The sequence below is a fragment of the Nycticebus coucang genome, chromosome 2, assembly GCF_027406575.1.
Source record: "Nycticebus coucang isolate mNycCou1 chromosome 2, mNycCou1.pri, whole genome shotgun sequence".
NCBI lineage: Eukaryota > Metazoa > Chordata > Mammalia > Primates > Lorisidae > Nycticebus > Nycticebus coucang.
Genome location: NC_069781.1, coordinates 132,927,602 through 132,944,491, shown reverse-complemented (window position 1 = coordinate 132,944,491; position 16,890 = coordinate 132,927,602). Strand labels below are relative to the sequence as shown.

The window sequence follows — 16,890 nt, the reverse complement described above, 5'->3', positions numbered from 1 at the left end:
CATAATGCCCGGCTATTTTTTGGTTGCAGCCGTCATTGTTGTTTGGGTGGGCTGGGCTAGATTCGAACCTGCCAGCTCAGGTGTATGTGGCTGGCGCGTTAGCCGCCTGAGCCATAGGCAGCGAGCCAACAAAGGAGGACTTTAAAAGGGCTGAACCAGGAACATTTGAAAACTGGGCTAAGTTAAGCAAGACCCCTGGGAACAAGCTCCAATCAACCACAAGGCCTCACCTGGTCTCCTACTGTGAGGCAGTGGTGGGGTCTGCACTGTCCCATTCCTTATAGATGGGGAGCCCTGGTCTGGCAGGGGCTTGGCCCCAGTGGTCTTGGCACCCAGCAAAAGGCCTGAATACTCAGCACTTAGGCAGTATATACCAAACTGACACAAATAACCTCACCATGCAAGGCTGGTGGGGAACTTCTAGCATAGCAGAAGCTGCTACCTTTTGCTGAGGACCCAGCACATGCCAGGCACTGTGCCAACCACTTTACATAAATTATTTCATGTAAATCCTCTCGGAACCCTGTGAGATGGGTTCTGCTGTTATTCGTACTCTGCTAATGTGAAGAAAACATGCTTGGAGAATCCTGGGAGCTTGTCCCAGGTTGTGCAGTTGGTAAGAGTGGGAGGCTAGTTTGCCAGGCCAGGCCCTTAGCACCCACAGTCAGCCCTCCCTCCACTCAGCCCTGAAGAGCCATGCCAATGCCAGCCCACAGGACAGAGCTGGAGACACACCTATGTTGAGAAGAAGCCATGTCAGCCAGAGAGGCCAGTAACCAGCCAGGAGAGCACTCATCAAGTAGCCAGCATCGTGGGCTTCTCAGGGCAGCATTGACCCTGGTGCCTGCTCCAAGGTCAGCATACAGGCAGCTGATCTGTACCCAGTGCCCAGTTCTCTGCTCCAGTGGGGTTGACTGCCACTTGCAGACCCACAGATTGATGTCCAATCTGCTTCCGAAACACTGTCCAGTGCTTTCTAGCCAGGTGCTTCTGGACAGGAGGAAATTAAAGCTCCCTTTAATTGTCCAAATAAGAGAACTCTGTAAGACTTTGGTGAGCCATGGGAGCAGCTTGTTTTATTTCTTTTTGCATGGCCAAGCTGAAAGACACTGGGCCTGCAGCTCTTAGATTAGGGGCTGTTGTCCACTCAGCACCTCTCCTGCTCCTGGAGCTGTGCGTGGCAGATTCTGTGCAAAAGAGCCCACATTCCACATGTTTCTTTGGAGTATTCCTTTCACTGAGAATGGCTGACCCTAGACTCCACCAGTGACTGTCCCCCAATACTCCTCTCACTCTGACCACTGGGTGGACCACTAGTGAGCGCCCAATCCTGAGAGCCCTGGAATGTGTTGCTCACCACAGTAATGAGGGTTCTGGTGCAGAGCAAACTGATGCTTCACTGCAAGAGATTTTGTTTTAAATCACAGACACAGCCCACTGTCCCTGGGCATCCATGAGCCGGAGCACTCCAGTGGGTTTAGTAGAGGAGAGTGGGTGGCAGGAAAGGGAGAAGTGGCCTCCAGTACCATGCCTGTCCCTGGAAGGTCTGTGAGAACACTATGGTCCCAGGCCCAGTGTCCCTAGTTTCCACAGGCCTGCCAAGGATGGGCATGTGCCAGGAACATCTAATGAGCCCCTGGGGATGAGGCAGGAAACCGCCTCAAGCCATACTCAGGGGTGAGTTTGTACAGTCATCAGGGCATTCCCCTCAGGGCTCCCAGCCAGCCCTAGGGCCTGCAGGCTGATAAGTGGGGAGGTGAGGCGCTATCAGGGCTGGGGAGCAGCCCAGAGAAGGGAGTACCCTGGAGTGCAATGGGAACTCAGTCCAGTCTGGACAGGTGCTCATTAAGTTCAGGTAGCTGGGGCGCTGCTGAACTACCCCAGGGATCCCCCCGGGGAGATCCACCCTCTGGGATTCACAGCTTGGAGAGCAGAGTGTGGACTGCCTTTCAAGTTCTCTCAGTCCCTCAGCTGGACAGGTTTGTACAGTGTGCAAAATGCATGCCCAACTGAGGCAACCCTGACAGACGAACCATGTGATCTGAGCAAGGGGTCTGGTGTCAGAAGCCTGGGAATGGTCACAAATTTGTGGAAGTGAGCCAGGTCCTAGAGCTGTGTAGGTGATAATGACCAAGTGTTCTAGCTGCTCTCAGGAAGCAGATCCCCTTGGTTCTTCCTCATAGTTCCCCAATTCTATTGTCTAGTTACCCTGTGCATGGTCCTATCCAGTTCCAGAGTTGGACACAAGACCTACTGCCTTTGACATGGCCTCAAGGGCTAGCCCAGCTTTCCCAGGGCCATAAGTGAAGTCCATTGGAGCATCTATCCCTGTCTCACCTTGCCTTCTCCCAAAGGTGAGAGTTAAGGACAAAGGGAGTCATGGCTACAACAGAAGCAACAGCAAGGCAGCAGTCAGGGTCTGAATATACCTGTTCATACTCACTTCATGAGCAGAAGCAACTGAGGGGCTGCAGTCAAACTAACACCCCAGCACCACCTCCATGCCAGGGAAAACCTCCCTCACTTGTGCAGGAGTAAGCTCTTAGAGCTGAATGTACAGTAAGAATGACAGCTGACACCTTTCGGGGCAGTTTCTGTACCAAGTCCAGTCCTAAGGACTTTTCTTTTTTTTTTTTTGTAGAGACAGAGTTTCACTTTATTGCCCTTGGTAGAGTGCCATGGCATCACATAGCTCACAGCAACCTCCAACTCCTGGGCTTAGGCGATTCTCCTGCCTCAGCCTCCCGAGTAGCTGGGACTTCAGGCACCCGCCACAACACCTGGCTATTTTTTTTGTTGCAGTTTGGCCTGGGCTGGGTCTGAACCCGCCACCCTCAGTATATGGGGCGGCACCCTGCTCACTGAGCCACAGGCGCCGCCCCCTAAGGACTTTTCAAACACAAGCTGATTTAGTCCTCACAGCCTTGAGATAGGTACTGTTATTATCCCTATTTTACAGATGAGGAAATCAATGCCCAGAGAGGGTAGGTAAGTAGCTTTTTCAAGGTCACTTGGTTACTAAGAATGAGACAGCACCTGAACCCAGTCTCCAGCAATATTTCAGATAGGGCTACTAGGGCCCTGCCTTCATTTAAGTGCTGATTCTATTGTTTCCTTTTGTAAATATGGTGGTTTTTGGGGTGGGGATGCTGTAAGAAAAAAGAAGCCTAGTAATTTCAGCTTGAAAACTCTAGTTTGTACATGCTTTACTCCAATGCATATAATGTGACAACCAACAAGTTAAAGGGTCTAGGAGTTACATCCGTTGGGCACCTCTATATTTTACTTGGGAGTAATGCACCTAGTTTCATTAAATTCCCATAGTAGCCTTGTCAGGTGACTCGGACTGCCCATTTTGCAGATGAGGAAACTGGGGAACTAGAAGAAAGTGCTGACTTGCCTAGTAGTAGACATGGGCTTGGGATTCTGAGGGCTTCAAGAGGTTTGGGAGAAGTAACCAGATAAACAGGAATAAAGATATGGGAAAAGTGAAGGGTTGGACAGCAGGGAGGTCACAGAAGCAGATATGCGCCCCAGGAAAGGAACTCCGGACGGTACGCCCAGCTCACTCCAAGGAGGGGTCACTCCCAGGACTTGGGAATATCAGCACCTACAGCTGCCCCCATCCTAGAAATCCAGTCACTTATAGGGACTGCGGGCGGGGTGTGTGTGGAACCCTTCAGGTCGGGGCTGGCGGTTGCAGGGGCCAATCATGGATAGAGAAATAAGAAGGGTGGACCCAGAGCCCATCTCTCCGCAGTTCCCATCCCTGCTGCGACTTGCTGGAAACACCAGCACCCCAGTGTTTACAGGACGGCAAACACGGACCCCACACACAGTGCCCTCGGGTCAGCATCCAGACAAGCAGAAGTGCAGGTGGATCAGCTAGGAGTCAGTCCCGCCTCCCTCCCGAAAGTGCACCTCCAGAGCGCGCGAGACCCCTCCTCACCTAGAAGGGAAATCAAGAAAGGGGCCTGCGGCCCCACAGTTCCCCTCCCTTCTCCCTCCCTCCCGTAGCGCTTTGAGTAGAGGGGTCCTACTGGACCCTCCCACAGACCCCCTCCTCTGTCCTTTGTCATGGCCACCTAGGCACTCAGCGCCGCTCCGGCGCCCCTGTCCTTCCCGTCCGCGCCCCGGGGTCGTCACCACTTACCCAGCCTCAGGCTGACGCGGGGGCCGAGGGCCCGGGTCGGCTGCACGAGCGGCACGAGCAGCAGTAGTAGCGTCAGCAGCAGCAGCGGCGGCGGCGGCCAAGCCCCCCGGCCCATCTTGGCTCCCGGCTAGCGCTCCGGCGTCCTCCGGCTCCGGCTGCTCCACTAAACTCGCGGGGGCGGCACCGCCCGCAGCCCGCCCGGACTCGCTCCGGGCCTCCGCCTCCCGACCTGCGGGTAGGGGTGGGAAGGCAGGTGAGGCGGGCAGTGGTGGACGCAAGCTCCCAGCGCCGCCCCGCTGCTCCCGCCCCGCGTCCGCCCCCTCTGGGACCCCACGCCGGAGGGCGGGACCGGAGCAGGAAGTCGCGCGGGTCCCGCCCCGGCCCGGCCCTTCCCCCTTCCTCTTTCCCAGGCGCTGGCAGCAGTAGGGCGCTAGCTCTTTGCACCCGGGTCGGGGAGCGCTCGAAGCGGGGCGAGGCTGCTGACGCGGGGACGCGGACGAAAGAAGACCCCCTGTTCTCCGACCCACCTCTCGGGACCCTCAGCGGCGTTGGGAACACGCGCGGCTTTGGCTCCTGTGTGCTTCGGGAGGGCCACTTGGTCTCCTCCCTTTATGTCCACCCCATGCTACTAGCACCCGCCTGTCTGAGCCCAGAGGAGCCCGCCGGGCTGGTTGCTTCACTGCAGGTCTCTGCCGGGCAATGCTGCAGGCTCAACGCTTAGTCTGGGTTCCCTGCGGGCTCCTCCATGCTACAGTTCTGCCCACGCGAAGCCCTCGGGAGGAGGGAGGGCAAGATGAGCTTAAGTGGGATAACAGAATCTAACTTATTGGCAAGGAAGTGAGACCCACACGACCTGCACTTGGAAAAGAACCTAAAGCTGGAGTGGAATCCTAGAGACACCCCTCTCAGAGACCAGGGGTTCCAAGGGCAGACTTGACCCCTTCGTGGGTTCTGAAATCAATTTAGTGGATACCCAACAACAATAAATATAAACAAAACCCAAAATATCAAGTATGATGATATAAATGGTAAGTACGTTTTGGGAAACCTGTTTCAACATTGCCTAAGTGTGAACAGGATTACAGTAAAATACAAGGGCCAAAAGAAGTTTGAAAGCTTCTGCTAGTCGTGCCTATGGCAGTGGCAAAGGTTTCTCTGGGAATCTGCTGCAATTGCAGGGAAGTTCCTCTTCACCTCTAGCCAAGATCAGCCTCCTCAGAGCCACTTCCTTTGTTCTCCTGCCCACCCCAGATTCTGCCACATCCTCTCCTGCAGCAGAGGGGTTGTCAGAGGGTGGCACAGCACCCACATGGTCATGGGTTTCCTCATGCTCAGTGATTTCTGTACCTGCCCCATCTGATCTTCTGCTGATAGGTGCAGGCTGGCAGCACCCACTCACAGCAGTGGACACTGAATTCTACATGGGGTGTAGGCAGCACCAGGCACCAAGAGCTCTACCATTGCCCGGCTTGGGGTCTATCAGTGGAGTCAATCCATCTGTAGTCAGTGATGCCACACCTCTATCTGCAGCCCACACTTTTGACCTTTGTCCTGAACTCCAGATGGCTTCAATGTTTACACTTGACTATCTGATAGAAATCTCAGCTGGGCTAAAGCACCAGCCATATACACCAGAGCTGGTGGGTTCGAATCCAGCCCGGGCCCACCAAACAATGATAAAAAATGGCTGGACATTGGTGGCAGGCGCCTGTAGTCCCAGGTACTTGGGAGGTTGAGGCAAGAGAATCGCTTAAGCCCAGGAATTGGAGGTTGCTGTGAGCTGTGATGCCACTGCACTCTACCCAGGGCAACAGCTTCAGGCTCTGTCTTTAAAAAAAAAAGAAAATCTCAAACCAAGCATGTCCCACACTAAGTTCCCAGTCTCTCCCCCTCCACCCCCAAAATGTGCTACAACTAAAGCCTTACCTACATCATTTTGCGGGGGGGCTGGGGCTGGGTTTGAACCCACAACCTCCGGTATATGAGGCCGGCCCTACTCCTTTGAGCCACAGGTGCTGCCCTTACCTACATCATTTAACTGCAATTTCATCTTTAAATTGCTCACGCCAGAAAACTTAAGTCTTGTCTTTTCTCTCTCTCCTCACACCTAATCTATCGGCAGATCTATAATCTGACCACTTAACACCTCTCTAGGTCCCAGACACCACCCTCTCCTTGCTTAGGCAAGGGCCTCCTGACTGTTCTCCCTTGCTTCCTCTTCTCCCTAATTCCCCTACACTCTATTCTCAACAGAGCAACCAGAGTATCTAAACCAAAAACCAGGTCAAGGTTCTCCCATGCTCAAAACCCTCCAATGGTTCCCCATCTCACTGAGAATAAAAGCCAAAGGTCTTACTTGCAATGATCTGCAAGGCCCTCAGTCTCCTCTCTACCCTCTCACTCTCGCTTATCTACCCCAGGTACCCACGTAGTGTCCTGAACACAGCGGGCATAGTCTATCTCAGGCCCTGTGACTGGCCGCTTCTCACCCAGAGCAGCCTTCCCCAGTCTGCAACAGAGTTCCTTGCTTCCTTCAAATCTTTGCTCAAATATCACCTTGAGGAATCTGAACTTCCTCCCAATATTCCCTTTTTCCCTGGGATATTTTTCTCAAAGTACTTATTGATGTCATTTTTATATCATTTGATTGGGTCATCTTTAATATCCTACTCCTTTGCCCCAGAATGTTACTCAGGAGAACAAGGGTTTTTTCCTAATCCTCTAGAACACCACCTGACACATAGTAAGCAGGCCCTGAATAAGCACTGCCTGAATGAATGAATGAAGGCAACCTGAGTCACAGAATACTGCTGACTCATGTCAGCTAACAACCAGAGCTATTTGAATTTTTTTGGTCCAGTAAAGAGTTTCTGAAAACCTGAAATCATGCAATTAACTTTTCAACCTATGCACAGAATGTTGTAATTGATGCTTTTAAATCTATTGGTTCTGTCTGGCTCAGGCTCCATCCCACTGAGGTCACACTGGTTATTGATTCTGTTCTCATATACTTGGTGTCCCCTCCTAGTTTTGAGTCATCTATAAATTTGGCAAACATTCCTTATGCCTTTATCAAGTCACTGATAAAAATACTGGGTATGCAGCCCTAGTACTCAGACCTCGGTTTATAAATACCACTCTCTAATAAAACGAACGCCTTTGGGGAATGAAAGGGGGAGTACAAAGTAAACATGGGACATTCTGTTGAGCCAGAAAGCAAAGAAATGAACAGAGAATAATGGGGTCATGTCAAAAGGACATAAGAGCCAGCTTGACCAACTGGTGCATCAGAAGGCATAATGAAGTCACGGAGTCTCACACATCAAATTAAAAAACAATCCATTATTCCATAGTGAAACTCAAAAAGAGAGAGAGAAAAGGAAAGGAAGAAGCTTTTCTTTAGAAAAAATGCTAACTGAGGCTGCACCATGGCTCATACCTGTAATCCCAGCACTCTGAGAGGCTGAGGTGAGAGGATTGCTTAAACTCAGGAGTTTGAGACAAGCCTGAGCAAGACGGAGACCCTGTGGCTCAGTCGGTAGGGCGCCGGCCCCATATACCGAGGGTGGCGGGTTCAAACCCAGCCCCAGCCAAAGTGCAACCAAAAAATAGCCAGGCGTTGTGGCAGGCGCCTGTAGTCCCAGCTACTCGGGAGGCTGAGGCAAGAGAATCGCTTAAGCCCAGGAGTTGGAGGTTGCTGTAAGCTGTGTGAGGCCATGGCACTCTACCGAGGGCCATAAAGTGAGACTCTGTCTCTACAAAAAAAAAAAAAAAAAATAGAAAAAATGGAGGCAAAAGATCACTTGAGCCTAGGAGTTGGAGGTTGCTGTGAGCTATGATGCCATTGCACTTATCCAGAGCTACAGCTTGAGACTCTGTCTGAAAAAAAAAAAAAAGGCCAGCCTGGACCCCATAGCAAGACTCTGTCTGTACAAAAACCAAAAACATTAGGCAGGCATGATGACGAATGCCTACGGTCTTAATTACTCAGGAGGCTGAGGTAGGAGGATCACTTAAGCCCAGGAGTTTGAGGTTACAGTGAGCTGTGATCATTCTACTGTACCACACTCCAGCCTGAGTGAAAGAAGAAAATCTATCTTGAAAAATAATATTAATAATTTGGCTTTCATCGACAGAGCCAAAACCAGAGCTCAATGGTATGCCACTAGAGATCGTCATCCAGGTCAATAGATTGAACAACTAGCTATGTGTCCTCCTAACTGTACTGCTTCAGTCCACGTTTCTCTTTATTATGCATAAGAATGGTACAGGGGGAAAAAATGTGAGAAATCTTGCTGGAAGCAAGGTTTTTTGTTTTGGGTTTTTTTTTTTTGTTGTTGAGACAGCCTCAATCTGTCGCCCTGGGTAGAGTGCTGTGCCATCACAGCTCACAGAAACCTCCAACAACTCCTGGGCTCAAGCAATTCTGCTGCCTCTGCCTGCCACAATGCCCAGCTATTTTTTTGTTTCAGCTGTCATTGTTTGGTGGGCCCAGGCTGGATTCGAACCCACCAGCTCAGGTGTATGTGGCTGGCGCCTTAGCCGCTTGAGCCACAGGCCCGGAGCCTGAAATCAAGGTATTAGCTATAGCATTTCCTTCCCCTATCTTCTGCTGTTTTTACCTAGAACAGGGCCTGAATCCCTGCGTCGGGTGGTTGCCCTGACACAGCAGCAGGCTGCTGCATCCCGGTATCTTGGCAACACATGCACTGTCTGACTGTTGTGTTCATCGCAGAGGAGAGGAGACAGGGCTGTGAAGCCCCCTCAGTGGGTAATTATTTACCACTCACACTGCTCAGATGCTCCCAGTATACTGTATGCCACCTGGACAGCAAGCTTCTTGACAGCAGTGACACATCTTCCATCTTCCAAACCCCCACTGCCTAGCACGGCATACCACAGGGCTGACAAAACAAGGGTACTGAGTATTGGCTCTGAGAAGAGCCCTCCAATCCACTCCCCCAGCACAGTAAGCCCCATCCCTGCGGGCTCCACTGCCTTCTGTTAGTGTGCTACTGTCTCCTCCCCAGACTAGAAAACTCAGGAGGACAAACAGAAAAATTTCACATAAGCAGGCTTCTTGTGGGCTCCAGAGTGTTCTGGAGCCAACGATATGTCACCTGTTCCCCACTGCCACTCTTGGATGCAGGCAAATCTTTCTGGGCCAGAACACCAGCGTTTATAGAGAGCTCAGGGGCGGCTTGCAAAGGGAGTTTAAAAAAGAGAGACAAGAAAACAGCACCTGGGCTTGGTGCCTGTAGCTCAGTGGTTAGGGTGCCAGCCACATACACCAAGGCAGGTAGGTTCCCTGGCCCAGGGCCTGCTAAATGACAATAATAACTGCAACCAAAAAATAGCCAGGCATTGTGGCGGGGGCCTGTAGTCTCAGCTATTTGGGAGGCTGAAGCAAGAGAATCACTTAAGCCCAAGAGTTAGAGATTGCTGTGAGCTGTGACACCATAGCACTCTTCTGAGGGCGACACAGTGGTGAGACTTTGTCTCAAAAAAAAAAAAAAAAAGAAAGAAAGAAAACAGCACCCTTCCTGGCGCCCCGGCCAGCAGATGAAGCCACTGTGAATCTGTCCTTTCTCCATCCACACTCACACTTCCTTGCACTTCCTCCCACCCTGACTGTCCCCTACAGGCACTCTGTCGGGCACACAAATATATACACACAAGAAGAACAAAAGCAGAGAATTAAGGTAAAGCCTGCAGAGGAGCCGATTATATAGAAGCCCAACGCAACTTCTCTGTGGTGAGAGATGTCAGACTGGTGGGCACAAGCCCCGCTGGCAGATGAGGAAACTTCCTGGAAGACAAGACTATTTCAGATCTTTTTTTCTTTTTATTAAATCATAGCTGTGTACATTGATATGATCATGGGGCATCATTCACTAGCTTCACAGACCGTTTGACACACTTTCATCACACTGGTTAACATAGCCTTCCTGGCATTCTCTCTGTTACTGTGCCAAGACACTTACATTCCACATTTACCAAGTTTCACATATACCCTTGTAAGATGCACTGCTGGTGTAATCCCACTATTTCAGATCTTGATCTGGGTTTTGGTTTTCTAAGTGCACACAAATGTTAAAATGTACCAACCAAGCTGCACACTTAAGATCTGTGCATTTTACTGTATGTAAATTTATCTTATACCTGTTATCATGGGGAGAAAAGGGGGCCAAAAAGGCAGGAAAAAAACCACCCATAGGATCAGATAAAAGAAAAAGAAATGAGAGGCACTACAGAGGAGAGAGAGGTAATGAAGAGAAGGAAGGCTGGCCACAAGAGGAAGAGAGATAAAGGGAAGCATGGCTAAAAACATAGAGCGAATGGGCGCACACGCCTGCTGCCTCTCTATCCTGCTCAGGGGGCGGGAGGGGCAGGGCACAGGCACTCAGCAGATGCCCTCAGCAGACTCGACCAACCGGGCCACCCTCAGTCTCTCAAGCTATCAGTCATTGGTCATGCACAGGTACAGCCTATCGAGGTGCAGGCAGGCCGTGTCCTTGGGCACGAATGTCCCCTGCCAGGCCTGCCTGTTCACAGCCACTCTGGGAATCACTGCTTTGTTTACTGGCTATGGGGGAGGGGCTCCTGCTGGGCCCAGTGCAGCTTGAACCTGAAGGTCCTGCCCGCCTCCAGGAAGCGTGGGCTCCTCCTTGTTCAGTCCCAGGTGCTGACTGGCAGGCCTCCCAGCCAGGCCCCACAGACGTGCACTAGCTTTGGCCCAGCACCCTCGTCCTTGCCCCCCCCCACACCACCATCCCCTCATAGCCCAGAGCCTTTCTCCTATGCCATCCCACAGCTGCAGCTCCCTGACCAGCTGGGCATTCTGCCTGCCAATGTCTTCTCCCCAGGGCTGGGCAGCAGCTCAGCTGCACCACTGATCCATTCTGATGAGGAAGCGACATCAGGTGGCACACCCTGCGTGTGCTTTTAAATCCACCAATGGCTGCCAGGTCCTGAGGGCTGGGAGTTCCCTTGGGGCAGAGCCTTGCCCTCTGCAGTGGAGGGCATCCATCCAGGGGCAGCACTTACATAGCCTGCAAATTTCACACACAGCTTTTAATCAGAGTCTGGCAACAAATGGAAAGAAATGGCCTCATCTCTGCACTGGCCCCTGGTTTATCCTGCTCTTGTGCCTGGTAGAAGCCAATGGTTGAGCACACAGCTTCTTTTGCCAGAACCTTCCTTTATTTGGGGGAACCTCTGGCAAGACACACAATCTCCCTGAGCCTCAGCTTCCTTGTCCCAAACGGGCCTGCTCACAGCACTTCACACTAGCAGTGGCAGCATGCAGTGAACGCTCCACAGGCGAGGCCATGCTTGTTCTGTGATCAATAGGGTCACCTCTCCTGAAAAGTTGCCCATGGTCTCAACAACTTTTTTTTTTAAGAGACAGGGATCTATTGCGTTGTTGCCTAGGCTGCCAGCCCTGAACAGAGCTCTAGCAACTGTCTCACCTCAGCCTCCTAAGTAGCTGGAACTATAGGTGTGTGAAGCCATGACCAATTAACAACTTCTAACTATCTTAGATGCCCATCCCCCAGACCCCCTTCTGGGCTCTCCCTTCAGATTCAGCTGCCTTCTGCGAACTTCTGTGCTGAGGCTGCATCTCTCACAGTGGGGAGGAACCCGTCTGCTGTGGTAAGAAGCCGGTCACCCAGCACCACTCCCATTGGGGCCTGTTGGGGCCTGAGCTGGCCACTCCCTAGGAGGGGATCCCCCCTGCCCCATAGGGCTGTGGTGCAATCAGCAGGGCCCAACCGGTCCTGCTCAAACAGACAAGGTAGAACATGAAGTTGCCACTGTCACTCCCCTGCCCCTAACACAAGTGCAGGAGGCCCCGCCTGCCTGTACCTCCCAGCCTGATACCCCATCTGGGGGCCCAGGGAACCTAGGGGCATTGGCCTGGCAGTTGCTCAGCACCCATCACCCCAAAGGGCCACAATGACGGCTTGGGGACTCTTATTTCCTGCTCTCAAACCACCAGCAGCCACTCACAACGGGAGGTAGGTGTTCTAGGCCAGGTGGGGATGGGGAGCTAGAAAGGGAAGAATCTAAGAGGGGCTGCCTCACCTTCCAGTTCAGCTCCTCAGGCCCCTTTCCAAAGATTCCCCAGAAATCAGAAATCTATCTGCTTGATTTACCACTGACTTCTTCGTTCTAAAATCCCACTCTGCGTCCCAGACCCCTGGCATTGCCCTGTGAGGAGGCCTTCCCTCTACCATAGGAAACAAACCTTCCTTCCCCAAGGCCCAAGGTTTTCCCCTTGCCTCTTCCTTCCTGGGGAAGAAGGGCTCTCTGCCCCTGGAGTTTCCCAGTCACCTAGGTCATCTGGGGGCTGCCACTCTTGCTCCCAGACAGAGATTTGCTCGTGGGGCTAAGGGTGACCCCAGAGAGCAGGCAAGAATAGGTATTCCCTGATTCGGCACCCGTTGCTAAGTGGTTAGTGCACCAGCCACATACACTGGGGCTGGTGGGTTCAAACCCAGCCAGGGCCTGTTAAACAATAATGACAACAACAACAACAAAATAGACAGGTGTTGTGGCAGGCGCCTATGGTCCCAGCTACTTGGGAGGCTGAGGCAAGAGAATTGTTTGAGCCCAAGAGTTTGAGGTTGCTGTGAGCTGTGATGCCACAGCACTCTACCGAGTGTGACATAGCAAGACTCTGTCAAAAAAAAAAAAAGACTAGGTATGCCACAAGGGTGGCAGGGATGGAAAGGTGAGCTACAATTTCACTCTGCTTTGCCAGGGTAGTGGCTTCGAGGAATGCACCCCTGGTTATAGTGCCCACATGCCACCTTAAAGCAATGGCATCAGGAGACAATGCTCATGAAAAGCTGGTGTTAAGAGCAATACTGAAGATCCCTGGGTGAACAAGGGTCCCACACAGCCATCCTGTCACTCCCAATAGCACCAGTTATGCCCTGTGAATAATCAATGAGGTTCAGTGGACCCAGACTGGCTGTAGCAGGGGAGGGGATTGTAAGGGGTTCAACCCTCCCAGCACCATGGGCTCTTCTCCTGCTCTCCCACCTTGCAGTTCCCTCAAACCCCCTGAAAGAGAGCAGACCCAGTTTTCTCCTCCCAGCCACCCCTACAAATGCTGCCTAAGTCCCCAAACTGCAGCCTGTGAGCAGTGAGGCAGAGTCCTTTAACTCCAACGGTGGGTTTCAGGGACCTGTGGGCCCCAAGAATAGGCTACTTCTGGAAAGAGGCAGTCAGAACTTTCATTTAATTTCAAAAAGCTCCTTGCCACCAGTCTTCCCCTATCAAAAAGGTAAAGAACCATTTATTTAAGGTGTGTTAGTCTGTAGACACAGAGAACTTTCAAAATTAGTGTTTATCAGGTAAGAAGAAATTATACCTCCGTTTAGAATAGTTACATAACTTTGATGTGAAACATGTGGCATACTCTTTCCACCTACATTGAAGTTGGCATTTACCTGGCCAGTAGTATCCTATTATGTAAGCAGGGCACTGTACTCAGCTTTTTACATTTGATCATGTGATTCTCACAACAGGGTGAGACAGGAGTTGTTACAGACCCACTTCACAAGTGAGAAACTGGGGCAAGGACAGGTTCAGGGACTTGCTAAGGTCACACAAAGTGCTAAGTCAGGATTCTGGCCAGAATTCACACAGAGACTCTACCTACAATCAGAATTTCGGCCACTTGTTGTCTCAAGTCATAGCTTTCCTACTCCTCTGCTGATAAAGCTGCTGTCCATCATCCCCTCTTTCCTCCTTTTTTCCCTCTACTCCCTCCTCCTTCTTTTCTTTTCCTCCTCCCTCCCTCCCTTCTTTCTTTCTTTTGGAGTACAATGGGGTCATCAAAGCTCACTGCACCCTCAAATTCCTGAGCTCAAGTGATCCTCCTACCTCAGCCTCCTGGGCAGCCAGGACCACAGGTGTGCACCACTACAGGCTTCTCACATCCTCTAAACAGGTATTTCCTGTGTGCTTGCTGCCTCCTAAGCACTGCTAAGTTGAAGGACACATGGTCACTATCTCCACAGAGCTGGCAGTTATCAGGATCTTCTTTCCACAGAATACTCATCCTCGTCCTCATTTTTTAGACACTTTCACTCACACATTCCTTTGTTTCCAATCAAGGTAGCCCAGGGCCAACCTGGCAGAGCTCCAGAAGTTCTCCCATGTTGCAAAGGATCAATTGATTCCCGGGGTTACTGCTCCAGACTCCCTGCCCTCTGCTCTGACTCCCAGGAAGTACTCATTTACACACTGCACCCCCTCTTCCATCTCTACTGCACACTCCTGCAGTGCACAGATCAGACCTAACTCAGGTTTTTAATCTCCAGCCTGTGGGCAGAGCTTGGTAATAGCAGTTACCCAGGAAATGTTTACTAAATGAGTGAGTTTTCCACTGTAGGTGACTGTGTCCTATCATTTCCAAGCACTTCATTCAAGTTTTCCTTCTTGGATCTCGTTTTCCCACCTTCCTATCATGCTTTTCAAAGGAAAAGGCACCACACTGATGGGGGAGTACAGGGCCGCCCTTCCTGCTGCAGGGCAGCCAAAGGGCTTTATTGCTCATACAGGTCCAGGCTCAGTGGCTTTGCTGGCTTCAGAAGAGGTGGCATTTTGGAGGGCCACTGACTTCCTGGCTAATGGAGCAAGTGGTTAATCCCAGGGGATTATTCTGGGCAATCCTGTCAGATACTATGTTAAAGCAAGAGCCCCAGAGGCATGCACCAGGGAGAGAGGAGGCTCTTCCAGGTCTCCCCAAGGCAGCAGCCTCCATGTCCCACCTTTAGTTCACCTTTTGCCAATGTCTCCATCTTTATGTCACACGTCACCAAAAGGTTGAGCTCCAGGTGCAAGGACATACAGCCTAGATTTCCGGGAGCTTCAGAAAAAATAATCACAACGCCCTAGAAGTCAGGAGGCCAAGTCCAAATCCTGACCTTCCCACCGACTCACTAGTCATCTTGGGAAGTAATTTAATCTCTTTGGGTCCAGTTTCCTCTATGAAAACGAGAGGGGGTGGGACAAGGTGATTTCTAAATCTCTTCCAGTTCTAAAGCAACTGTGCAAGAAAAGTTTTTTTCATTGTATGTTTCCGATCCTTAATAAGAATCCTGTGGTTCTTAAGTAACCCACTCACATTACAGACGAAGGAACGTGAGCAGAGATTTGCTGACCTTCCTGGCGTGACCCAGGGCGCCAAGACTTTTGGTTGGACGAGAATGGCTGGAAGAAGCCTGGACAGCAGCTTGGGGTCCCGGACCCCGCCCTCCTTCCCCTCCCATCCCGCGTTCACCTGGCTGCCCAGCGCGGAGAAAGCAGCTCTGGTAAAGGGCCGGCCCTCAGAGGCCACAACCACCGCCACACTGAGGAGGCGCCCCGGCCTTTGCCGAATCCCAAACGACGTCCTTGCCGCCGAGACTCCCGGGTGGGAGCCGGCGGGGTTCGAGGCGCGTCCACCGGCTCTGCAAAAGGCCCGGCAGCCACGGGCACGGGGCCCCGCCCGCGCTGCCATGGCAACAGGCTCCCGGCCGGGTGCCCACTAGCTCGCAGGTGGCCTCGAGGGAGGGGGCCGGGCGGGAGGTGTGGGCCAGCGGCGGAGCGGACCGCCTCGGCCTCGTCCGCCCCCTCCCAGGCCACAGCTCCCGCCCTGCCTACCTGCAGAGAGTCGGATCCGCGCACTCTCAGCGCCCGCGGCGCGGCCCTCTGCCCGGAGCGTCCTCAGGCCCGTCGCCGTCCCTGGAGAAGCGGAGTCTCCGGCAAACACCCTTGGTCCGGCGCTGCGGCCCCGGAAATGCTGGGCCGCGGCCCTGCCCCGCCCCGCTCAGCCCCGCCCAGCCCGTGTTTACAGAAACTGTCCGGCAGCGCCCGAGGGGCTTGGCCGCTGCCCGGCGGTCCCCCCACACCTCTGCCCTGCGTTTACCGCAACGCTGAATTCCTGCCGGCCCGGGCGCTGCTACCCTCTTGGCATAAAGAGGCGTGGAGCGCGTGGGGCTGCTCCCTCCCTGACCTTGGAAGGTTCGGCCTTGCTGGACCTTGGCCTCAGGGCCTGTTTCCCTAGCTGAAGTCTGGGCTGGCCTGGGATGGAATCCTGCATCCCCTACCATGTAACTAGCTGTATTTCCCAGGATGAGTTCCTTAAACTCTCTGAGCCTTGAGTTCTTCCTTAAACTCTCTGAGCCTTGAGTTCTTCATCTGTAGACCTCACAGGGTGGAGGGGAGAACTGCATGGCAGAGACATACTCTGGCACACCGTCCTCTCTCAATAATGGCAGTGTTGTTTGCAGTAGGAGGCCGGGGGTGGGAGTGGGGGCGGGGGGGTAGGACAGAGCCACCCTGGGCGAACCACCCATATCTCCGCTTCAGTCTCTTAAGCTGTGGCTGAAGGCTCTGCAGGACGGGTGAAAAATACCAGCTATAATTACCTTGCTCACTTATCAAGTGACCTTGGCCTGTCCCTCTCTAGCCTTTGGGTTCTGTAGGCAACTGCAGCTTTCAGGGCCGTTCTAGAGCCCTTCCGGTTCTGGTCGGGTAAGTGGCAGAGCCAGCTGGAGTTGGCTGGTCAAAGGGCTGGGAGATCCAGGGGCCAAGTAGCAGCCTCTCCCCATGCCACACACGGCCTAAGTGCACATTGGCCCTCGCGGAGCTGCCAGATCCTCCAGAGAGCTCCTCCAGAAAAAGAAAAAAGTGGTCACTTTGTTACCTGTCTACAAGAGATAACACATATTTACTAC

The 16,890-nt window shown here is 52.6% G+C and overlaps 1 protein-coding gene across 4 annotated transcripts in view; it reads right to left on the bottom strand.

Moving 5' to 3' along the window:
* Positions 1 to 16,048, bottom strand: part of SEMA4B (semaphorin 4B) — a 46,842-nt gene extending 30,794 nt beyond the window's left edge. The window contains exons 1-2 of one of the 4 annotated variants that reach the window (XM_053581884.1): positions 15,815 to 16,048; positions 4,154 to 4,382 (exon numbers count right to left, since the gene is read on the bottom strand). In XM_053581884.1, the coding sequence (XP_053437859.1) occupies positions 4,154 to 4,268 (115 nt within the window). In that variant the 5' untranslated portion in view covers positions 4,269 to 4,382; positions 15,815 to 16,048. Of the gene's footprint in view, positions 1 to 4,153; positions 4,383 to 8,943; positions 8,968 to 14,940; positions 15,407 to 15,452; positions 15,786 to 15,814 lie in introns of those variants that run through there. The other 3 variants (XM_053581886.1, XM_053581885.1, XM_053581887.1) reach the window with 3 other exon arrangements.
* Between the last annotated feature and the right edge of the window lie 842 nt (positions 16,049 to 16,890).